This window comes from Arvicola amphibius, chromosome 8 (assembly GCF_903992535.2).
Source record: "Arvicola amphibius chromosome 8, mArvAmp1.2, whole genome shotgun sequence".
NCBI lineage: Eukaryota > Metazoa > Chordata > Mammalia > Rodentia > Cricetidae > Arvicola > Arvicola amphibius.
In genome coordinates, this window is record NC_052054.1 from 67,308,080 (window position 1) to 67,319,187 (window position 11,108).

General features: G+C 47.5%; 1 protein-coding gene across 1 annotated transcript; it reads left to right on the forward strand.

The window, feature by feature from the left end:
* Nucleotides 1–4,388: 4,388 nt before the first annotated feature.
* On the forward strand, nt 4,389–10,162 carry LOC119821779 (zinc finger and SCAN domain-containing protein 5B). The gene is made up of 5 exons (XM_042055586.1): nt 4,389–4,748; nt 5,630–5,812; nt 7,154–7,330; nt 9,016–9,151; nt 9,558–10,162. The coding sequence occupies exons 1-5, from the start codon at nt 4,389–4,391 to the stop codon at nt 10,160–10,162; spliced, it is 1,461 nt and encodes a 486-aa protein (XP_041911520.1).
* The last annotated feature ends 946 nt before the right edge of the window (nt 10,163–11,108 follow it).

Here is an 11,108-nt window from a genome sequence, read left to right on the forward strand (position 1 = left end):
CTGGTGCCCTTAAAAATTATTTAATCTTAGCTGGGCAGTGGTGGCACATGCCTCTAATCCAGCACTCAGGAGTCAAAGGCAGGCAGATCTCTGTGCATTTGAGGCAAGCCTGGTCTACAGAGCTACTTCCAACACAGCCAGAGATACACAGAGAAACACCATCTTGGAAAACAAAACAAAAGATGTTACAAAGGTTTCAATGAAGAGATGCTAGGACAAAATACAGGGGTGCGGAGCCTCTGTACCCTCTCTAGGTAGCGGAGCCTCCGTACCCTCTCTAGGTACCACTTTCTCCATGACTTCAACATCCTTGAAGGAGCAGATCTCAGTTGTTTTTTTTTTTTAATTCATCCTTAGAAATATTTACTTCTGGGACTGAAGAAATGGTCCAGAGGTTAAGAGCGCTGGCTGCTCTTCCAGAGGACCCAGGTTTGCTTCCCAGCACAAGCATAGTATCTCAGAACCAACTTTAACTCCAGTTATACTTGCAGATATTTGGGCAAAACAAAACAAAAAAACCCCAAAAACAAACAAACAAAAACAAAAAACTCTCCAAAACCAAACCAAAACAAAACCTCATGCACATTAAATAAAGATAAACCTTTTAAAAAGAGATTTATTTTTGGGTCCTTGAACTGGCTCAGTGTATAGAGGAGCTTGTTGCCAACCATGACCTGAGTTGAATCCCCAGGACCCGTACGGTGGAAGGAGAAAACTATAAGACTTTAAGACAATTCTGAAGTCATTTCTGACAATTCTGAACCTTCTCAGCCTCCGTGCCTTAGTGCTTCCCCTCCTTCCCTGGGAACCAAGGACCTAACAGCTACACATGCACGTACTCAGTTCCTGAACAATTACCCATATACGTATGTTTTGATTCAGTCCCCTGGGAAACGGGGTCAAAATGACCTCTTACCTCATCTGATCTGGCAACAGCTCCCCAGCCAATTATTGGTAATAGCTCTTTCAAATAAGCCAATCACAACCCCACTTGCTTCTATGGCCTTCTCCTTTAAAAGTAGCCTGTACTAGCTAGTCGGGGTCTCTTGGCTTCCCAAATGCTGAGGGACCCTGTCATGACAGAATTAATAAAATCCTCATGCTTTTGCTTTGGCTGTGGTATGAGAGGTGGTCTCTGGGGGTGACTCCTCCTCGGTGTTTGGACTCTAGAGTCCAACAAAACCAGCTCCCGAAAGTTGTCTTCTGACCACAAGGTCGTTTGGCACGCCTGTCCTTACCCCCATTGTACTCACGAAATAAAGAAATAACATGTAATGAAAAAATGGGGGGCGGGGTCGTGTTTGAGACAGGATTTCTCTGTGTAATAGTCCTGACTGTCTTGGAACTCACTTTGTAGAACGGGCTGGCCTCGAATTCACAGAGATCCGCCTACTTTTGCCTCCTGAGTGCTGGGATTAAAGGTGTGTGCTGCTACCGTCTGGCAATGTAATGATATTTTTTAAAATATTTATTTATTTTTATTATGTATACAATATTCTGTCCGCATGTATGCCTGAAGACCAGAAGAGGGCACTAGACCTCATTACAGATGGTTGTGAGCCACCATGTGGTTGCTGGGAATTGAACTCAGGACCTTTAGAAGAGCAGGCAATGCTCCTAACCGCTGTGCCATCTCTCCAGCCCCCGTAATGATATTTTTAAAAGAAATATTTATTACAGCAGGGTGGTAGTGGCACATGGGAGGCAAAAACAAGCGGATCTCTGTGAGTTCGAGGCCAGCCTGGTACAGAGAGCGCGTTCCAGGACAGGTTCCAAAGATATAGAAAAACCTTGGGATTACAGGTGTATGTCACCACAACACCCGGGTTTTATACAATGCTAGGGACAGATCCACCGCATCCTGTATGCTAAGGCAAGCACTCTGACGTCTGAACTGCATTGCCAGCGGAGCTGATAAAATGATTTAATTATTCATTTGTATTTTTAAGTTTTAGAGGGCGTCTCATTGAACGTCCTCAGCTGGCCTTACACTCACTCAGGAGGCCAGAGCAAGCCTTAACTTTACGACCCTTCTGTCTCATCCTCCCCAACTACAAGGCGTTAGGACCACACCCTGGTAGTTTAACAAATTAATCTCCTCCCTGTGGCAGTCCCAGGTTAAATCATTTTTTAATCTCGGGAAAATGACGCCTTCAATGCTGACTAGGGGCTCGAGGCAATTACTGGGCAGATTCACAACCGGAAGACAGTCCCGTGGTTCCTTATATAAGCGACGACACTAGTGCTCCGAGGCACTTTGCAGAGAGAGCTTGCAAAAATCGAGGCTGTGGGAGCGAAGATAACTCCAGAGGTAGGTGAACCAGGGAGGAAGGTGGGTGAGCGAGGCTGTGTGTTCGGATGCATATGCAATGTAGGCTCCTTCATGGTTTAGCTGGGCACAAAGCACCTGTAACTCCGCACTAGGGGCTGAAGCAGAAGGATGCGTGTTGAGTTCCGGGGTAGATGCGGTAGATGCGGGCAGCAGGCAAGGCATTCTTAACAAACAAAAAGAAGAACCCCCAGGTACCTACCTAAGAACTCCTACTGTGTCCTTGGATGAATTTCTTTCTTCCTGGTAAATCACCAGGATGCTGTTTCGGACTCCAAGCGCGGGTTCCACTTCGGTCCCATTTATATCCCTCTACACACTCGTTGCTAGGTCACGCGATTGCATAATTGAATTTGTTTTTTTTAATTATTTTTATTTATTTTAATTTTTTTTCTTTGGAGATGGGGTCTAGTTTTGGATTAGTCTAGCTCCTCCTGCTCCAGCTTTCGGAGCTGGAATCAGGTACAGTATTCCTTTTTGTTTGTTTGTTTGGTTTTTTGTTGGTTTGTTTTTGGTTTTTCAAGACAGGTTTCTTTGTGTAGCCCTGACTATTCCTGGAACTCACTTTGTGGACCAGGCTAACCTCGAATTCACAGATCTGCTTGCCCCTGCCTCGAGAATGCTGGGATTGAGGCATATGCCACCACGGCCTGGCAGTTATTCATAATTAACACAATTATATTAAGCCATGGGGATAAAGAAAACAATAATTCGTTGTGGGGGGCTGTAATTCCAACTCTCAGGTGGTAAGTTGCTGAATGAAATTCAAGGAGGCCTGGGCTGCAAAGCCCTACTCTGTGTCAAAATGAAAAAGAAAGAGAGCCAGGTGGTGGTGGCGCATGCCTTTAATCCCAGCACTCAGGAGGCAGAGGCAGGCGAATCTCTGTTGAGTTCGAGGCCAGCCTGGTCTACAAGAGCTAGTTCCAGGACAGGTTCCAAAGCTACAGAGAAACCCTGTCTTGAAAAACCAAAAATAAATAAATAAATAAAACACCCCAAACCATTACGGAACAAGTTTAAGTCAATGATGAAAATAGTTCTCTGTTAAAGTTGCAATTCCAGAAACATTTAAAAAATATTAGATTTTTAACACCATTTTGGGAGGAATCAGTGGTGAAGTTTGTTGTTTATAAATTTATTTTGCAGGTACTGGGGATGTGACTGTGAGTTCCAGAACAGGCTCAAAACCCATAGAATCCTGTCTTGATTTTGTTTGCTTTTGTTTTTGTATTTTCAAGACATGGTTTCTCTGTAGCTTTGGAGCCTGTCCTGGAACTAGCTCTTGTAGACCAGGCTGGCCTGGAACTCACAGAGAGCTGCCTGCCTCTGCTTCCCGAGTGCTGGGATTAAAGGTGTGAGCCACCGCCACCACTGCCCTGCAAAACTCTGTCTTGAAAAACAAAGTGAATCTCTTGTAGCCCTCATCTCTTTTACTTAATACTTGATACTTAATGTGTAATTTAGGGTGGTTTCAAAATTATGGAAAGTGTTGGGCTCCCACCTTTTCTTTGCCTAGGATTACAGATACATTTAATCATACACATCTAGAATAACTGATTTAGAAAATTATCTTGGGGGCTGGAGAGATGGCTCAGAGGTTCAGAGCACTGGCTGGTCTTCCAGAGGACCTGGGCTCAACTGCGAGCATCCATGTGGCAGCTCACAACTGTCTGTAATTCCAGTTCCAGGGTATCTGACACCCTTGCACAGTTATACACGGAGGCGAAATACCAATGGGGTGGGTGCCAGGGCTCCTATGTGGAGGCTAGAAGACAGTTTGTCGGGGTTGATACTCTCCTTCCACTATATAGGTCCAGGGGATTTAGCTCAGGTCATTGGGCTTGACTGGAGACACCTTTACCCCCTGAGCCACCTCGCAGATCCGTAAAATGGATTAATTTCTGCTTTACTGAACAGGCCCAGTGTGTTTGGGGATTTAGGAGGCAGCAGAGTCAGACTGATCTGGTTCTTTCTTCCCTCCCTCCCAGGCTTCCGGACCAACACTGAGCTTATTCGCTGTGGCTGAAGGAGTAGGTCTGTTTAGACAGGAATCACAGACATGGCTGCAAGCGTACTGCCAGACAGCCTCCGATCAGAACAGACGCCATCACTAGTATCCCAGGAAACAAACGCGGAAAGGCAAGACTACAACCCTGAGGTTTGGCACCTAAAATTCAGAAAATTTAGTCCCTCAGAGGGGTCCGACCCCATCCAGGATCTGAAGCAGATCTCTGAGCTATGCTGTATGTGGTTGAGACCGGACCTGCATAGCAAGGAGGAGATCCTGGACCAGCTGGTGCTGGAGCAGTTTATCATCTCTGCGCCGCTAGAGCTGCAGACCTTAGTGAAGGAGAGCAAGGTGAAGTCCTGCAAAGAACTGGAGAAACTACTGAGGAGCGGTGAGAAACCGCGCCAATGGGTAAGCAGGTGGGCTCAGGGGAAGGACAGCCACGGGGGGGGGGCGGCTGTGACCTGAACGCGGCTGTGACCTGAACGCAGCTGAGACTACTGAGGCTCTTGCCCTTAGTCGGTGGCCCGTAAGAGGAGAGGTTTGCTTCCTAAGAGTTAAGTGGCAATGTTTGGGGACTTCTGTGGAGTTGTTTTGTCTGTGATTGTGGCACAGAAGCTTTATTTAGAAGCCAAGAAATTGTATAGGTCAGAAACTACTGTAAGTTAACAGGCTAATCTTGAATCAAGAGTATGCAAGCCCCACCTTCTGTTTTTTGTTTTGTTTTTGTTCTGCTTTTGTTTCATTTTGTTTGTTTTTTGTTTTGCTTTTCGAAGACAGGGTTTCTCTGTAGCTTTGGAGCCTGTTCCTGGAACTAGCTCTTGTTGACCAGGCTGGCCTCGAACTCACAGAGATCCGCCTGCCTCTGCCTCCCAAGTGCTGGGATTAAAGGTGTGCGCCACCACCGCCCGGCTCATTTTGTTTTTATAATCTATGTATTCTGGTCACCACATGTATCAGGTGCTCGTGGAGGCCAGAAGAGACATCCGATCCCTCGGAGCTGGAGTTAAAGACAGCTGTGGGCCACCACCATGTGTGGATTCTGGGTATTGAACCCACGTCCTCCCCACTCCTTGTGGATTGAGACAGGGTCCAATATAGCCCAGACAGATCCCTAATTCACTGTGTAGCTGAGTATGACCCTGTGGGCCAATCCATGTCCAGGAAGACAGATTTGCAAATAAATCAAGATGGGTTACTAAATCAGCCCAGGAACGGTCCTGTGAGAGGGGATAGCCAGGCTCTTGCCCAGGATCTCATCCTGTTCTCTTCCTCCCCTCTCCCCTCCCCAGTCCATAATCTACTCCGGAGAGCAGGTGTACCTCCTTCGGCATCCCTGTGCCGAGAATGCTGCAGACATGGAGAACGAGTGGACTGACGTGAGACGGTCCCCGGAGCACCTTACAGAGAGAGAGGAGCCCCCCAACAGAGGCCAGGCTCACCCAGAGTTGCAGAACCTGCCGGAGACCAGCCAGGCAAATGTGTGACACAATCTCTGGGGCGGTTTGGGAGAAGGAACTAGAAGGTCGGAGTTTGTGGGAGCCTGTTAAAGGCTAGGGTGGGACACAGCAGCTGTAGCTGTACCTCCCACGCTTAGACATTGTTATGCAGAATGGAGACCTGCCTGACCATCTGCATTATTAAAGCTTAGCACTGAGAGTGTGGAGAGAGCCTCTCTGACAAATGGGATAGGTGTTGATGTACGAGTACAGCAGACTATCGCTAGGCAACATGGCATCGATGCCTCGTGTTGACTGCAGGCTGTGTGGGACTGACCTAGGCCCTCTGTGGATGTGTGATAGTTTCTGTAGCTTGGTTTCATGTGGGACTCCTAACAGTGGGGACAGGGTCTGTCTCTGACTATTACTGGCTTTTGGGACCCTACACCTCATACTGGGTTGCCTTGGCTATCCTTACTTAATACAAGGGGAGGTGCTTGGTCTTCCTACAACTTGACATGCTATGTTTTGTCACTATGGTGGGAATATAAAATAGATATAAAATAAAATAGGCCTGGCGGTGGTGGTGCACGCCTTTAATCCCAACACTCGGGAGGCAGAGACAGGTGGATCTCTGAGTTCGAGGCCAGCCTGGTCTACAAGAGCTAGTTCCAGCCAGGGCTACACAGAGAAAACTTGTCTCGAATTAAAAAAATATATAAATAACACACACACACACACAAGTGTGGAGAAAGGATCAGGTGGGGTGGGCAAGCTTTTAATCTTGGCTCTGAGGAGGGTATCTCTGAGTTCAAGGCTGTCTAGGCCAACAGAGTGACACCCTGTCTGACAACAGCAAACCTGTGAAGCCAGCATCAACATCAAACTGCAAACACAGTGTGTGCCCTGTACCTGAAACCAGTCAGCAGGTGTGGGTAGGGATAGGGGAAGCATGGTTTTTGATTGTTTGGGGGCGGGGTTTCACACTGTAGCCCAGGCTGCCCTGAACCTTGGTGTCATCTTCTCGCTTCAGCTTCCTGAGTTCTAGAACTGCAGGCAAGGTAGTTTAGATGTAGAAGAGCCTCTCTCTCTCCCATGTCTCTGTCTCGTCTCTCGCTGTCTATCTGCTTGGGGACCAGCTCATCCACATAACACCATGTTTCTGAGAGGATGTTCTCTGTGTGAGGCATGGGCTAGCGTGCAGACTGACAAAGATTCAGGTAGAACTGCTTGTACGCGCTGAGGAAATGCGGTATTAAGGAAGATAAATTTGCTGGTAATTCCGGCTAGAATGCTAAGTCAAGAAAGAAATGAAGCTGTGAGAGCCACCTCTAGAATCTTACCTGGGGTCTCTCACCTGTTCCCCATCTCCCACAGTTTGTAATCGCCCAAGGACAGACGTCCTTCCTACGTGGTTCCTATCTGGAAATGGCCAAAGTCAAAGCGGATGACTGGAGTGACAACGTGGTGGTATTGTCGGATGATAGTCTCAGCGGTGACCAGGCTAGTCCAGGGTCACAGAACCTGCCAAGGACTGAGTCGTGCATCAGCCAGGTGAGTGCATGGCACAATCCCTGGGGAGAGATGGGAGATTTGGTGAGGGTTGGGTTCAGACCCACATGCGTGGACACGGGAGAAAGCAGACTTGCTAGTCCATCGGTCTCCCACTAAAACGTCATGAAGATCACAGAGAGGGGGCTAGAGAGAGGGCTCAGCTGTTAGGAGCACTTGCTGCTCCTCCGAGGGCCAGTGTTTGAGTCCCAGCGCCGTCTTTAACCAGGGGACTCTAACATCATGTTTCCTTGGGCACAAACACTTAAATGGCATATACTCACACATACACATAAATAAAGGCTTAAGAGTACAGGAATCCTGGAGAGATAGTTCAGTGGTTAAGGCGCTTGCTGTCCGGTCTGATGATCTAATGTTGATTCCCAGGCCCTTGAAAATTCCAAGGAGTGGTTTGGCCCCTGGGGGTAACAGCTGGGGATGCTTTAGGTTTTGTTTTGTTTGAAGCAGGGTGCCCTGTAACTCAGGCTGCCCTTCCACTGGTCACCTAGGGGAGGTTGGTCTTGAGCTCGTGACCTACCTGCTTTTATCTTCCAGCCGCTGAAATTGCCAGTGTGGTCTACTACACCCTCTGAGCTCGATTTAGATCTGTTAACCTACATGGAGTGTCTAGAATTTTTTTTCCCCTTTTATGAACGGTCTCTTGACATAGCCCTAGCTGTCCTGGAACGTACTATGCTGGTCTTGAACTCAGAGACTCACCTGCACTCTGCCTTCTAAGTGCTGGGGTCAAAGGTGTGCAAGGCCACACGCAGCTGCTGAGAGTTGTAACAGTGTCCAGTCACGATCAAAGTGCACACTATGCCCCAGAGGAGACCTCTCCCCCATCAGAAATCATCCTTCAATTGCTGACTGCTTTAAAGGTTACCCTGTATTTATATGTGTGGCTAATTTGCTTGCATGTATATCTGCACACCACGTGTGTGCTTGGTGCCTGTGGGAGGAAAAAAGCATCAGATTCCCCCGCCCCAAGAACTGGAGTTACAGATGGTTGTGAGCTTCCTTGTGGGTGCGAGACTAGAACCCAGGTCCTCTGAGCCATCCCTCATCTAGTTTCTGTAGCCCCACATCTTAGTAGTACCTGGGTTGAGAGGCATTTTGCATGTAGAGTCAAAGGCAGGGAAGAGAATTAAAATAGCAATCAACATGAGGTTTGGAGCCGTGGTGGCTTGACATTAGTAACAGACATACAAATATTAAGAGGAGAATATTCGTTTTTGTGGGATACTGGGGTGGACCATAGAAGGGTGAACATTCCCTCAACCCTGGGAAATCAGGGTTAGTGGTCCAGATCAAGTAGAAACAGATTTCTTTCCTTCTTTTGTTCTTTCTTTCTTCCTTCTTTCCTTCCTCCCTCCCTCCCTTCCTCCCTCCCTCCCTCCCTTCCTTCCTTCCTTCCTTCCTTTCTTTTGATTTGTTTGTTTATTTTACGTGCATTGGTGTTTTGCTTGCATGTTTGTGTGAGGGTATCGGGTTCTGCTGGAACTGGAGTTACAGACAGTTGTGAGTTGCCATGTGGGTGCTGGGAATTGAACCCGGGTCCTTTGTACTCGGGTCCTTTGGAAGAGCCCACTGGGCCATATCTCCAGTCCCGTAGAGGCAGATTTCTATGCTCCAGCTCTTCACTGAATGATACACCCCATAATTGTTCTTCACTGTCTCCTGTCAAGGAAGAGGAAGTTTTTCTGGTTCCTGGGAACAGAGAGCCAGACTACTCGAGACCTGAGCGGAACCAGGGAAGTGACTTGGTACAGGACTGGGATGTCCTGTTCTTACCTCAGGATCCTCAACCCACACAGGGTCATGGTGAGTACGAGGTGGGAATTTACTACCCCTTGTCCAGCATTCCCATCCCCGTGGGAGGAAGTTGGCCACACCCCCCTACACACACCTTCTTTATTACCAGTTTTCCAGAGAGTGTTACAGGCTGAGCTCTCAAGACCTGGGATGTTTAGTTTTGTCGAGTCTGGTATGGTTGGGGTGGTCTTTAGTAAGTGTGTATCTTCGTGGGGAAAGGCACCACTAACCCTAATTGCCTATGTTCAATCCCCAGGGCCTTCATGCTGACAGGAGAGAACTAACCCAAAAGTTATCCTCTGCCCTCCACATTCTTAGGGTGGCACCTCCCTCTGTAATCAAGCAAATAAGTGCAATACATTTTTGAGATGGGCTCTCAACTTTTAAATGTTGTATGTGGAATCCCTCCCATTAGAGTCTCTCCAAGTAAAAGCTGCCTCAGTGATGCTCCAGGAAGACACAAACATGGATGTGGCCACACCCGTCACCTGTATTCTAGCAAAAAGGGATACAGCTGTGAATACGGATCTTCAGAGGCTTAGCAGCTCCGGTACAGACAGCTTGCCCACTCCCCAAGGAAAGGCCTCTGTCACTGGCCGGGCTCGGTTTGGGTGTAGTCAATGCAACAAGAGTTTTCTCTACAGGTCTCAGCTTATCATCCACCAGAGGACCCACACAGGAGAGAGACCCTTTCGGTGCCACTTGTGCAAAAAGGGATTTTTGCAGTCCTCAGACCTCCGAGTTCACCAGCGCATCCACACGGGCGAAAAGCCTTACGGGTGTAGCACCTGCAGCAAGGTGTTTGCCCATGAGTCCTCCCTGCTGGATCACATCAGGATCCACACGAAAGAGATGCCGTACCAGTGTGAGAGCTGTGGAAAGCGCTTCAACCACAAGAGCAACCTCAACGTCCATATCGGCATCCACAGCGACGCAAGACCCTACAAGTGTATGGAGTGCAACGCGGCCTTTCGACAGAAGGGGGCGCTAATGCGACACGTGAAAATACACTCGAGATAGGTGCCCGTGTGATTCTATGTCGGGATTGAGGTCTTTTCCTGGAGAGACTGTTGCTAGGTTACCCCTGTTGCATGCTTCCTGTACCATGGAAGTACTTAGGATTGTCTCATCTCCTGAAGGTCTAAGGACAAATGTTGGTTTCACTATGTCCCCCCCCCCCCCACTGGTGTTTGTTTGAGACAGTATCTCTGGCCGTCCTGGAACTCACGATGTAGACCAGGCTAGCTTGAAACTAAAGAGACCCACTTATCTACATAACCTAGATTGACCACGAACTTGTGACCCCACCCATACGTCTGCCGAGAGTGTTAAGATGCTGCTCCTTGGCAGGCTTTTTTACACACATTGTTACTGGTTGGTAATGTATTGTCAATATTTTTGTCAATATTGAACAGTAAAATGGGAGTGACATTTGTCCCCTGATAACACTGTAAAATGTGGCTTTTCCAATAAATTACTTGGCAAAAGACAATTTTATAGTAAATTGTGTATATTTCCCCATTACCATTATTTTTCTTAATATTTCAATGAAAATTGAGTTTCAGAGCCAGATGTGGTGGTGCTTGACGTTAGTCTCAGCACTCAGGTGGATTTCAGGAATTCCAGGCCAGCTTGGGCTACAAAGTGAGTTCCAAGACAGTCAGAGTTACACAGGGAAAATTGAGTTTCAGGTAAATGTTTAGAACATGTATACTAAAACTAATGTTTTAAACTTAAAATTTTCATGTATTCGTTTGTTTATTTATTTTGAGACAAGTTCTCTCTAGGTAGCTGTGGCTGGCCTGAAGCTCATTTATGTAGACCAGATTGGCCTGAACTCACAGAGATCCTCCTGCCTCTGACTCTAGAGTGCTGGGATTAAAGGTGTGACCCACCCAGCCAGGACTTATTTTTTTGTGTATTTGTGGGTTGCTCATTCACCTCAATTTTGTAAATATTTTTCCTT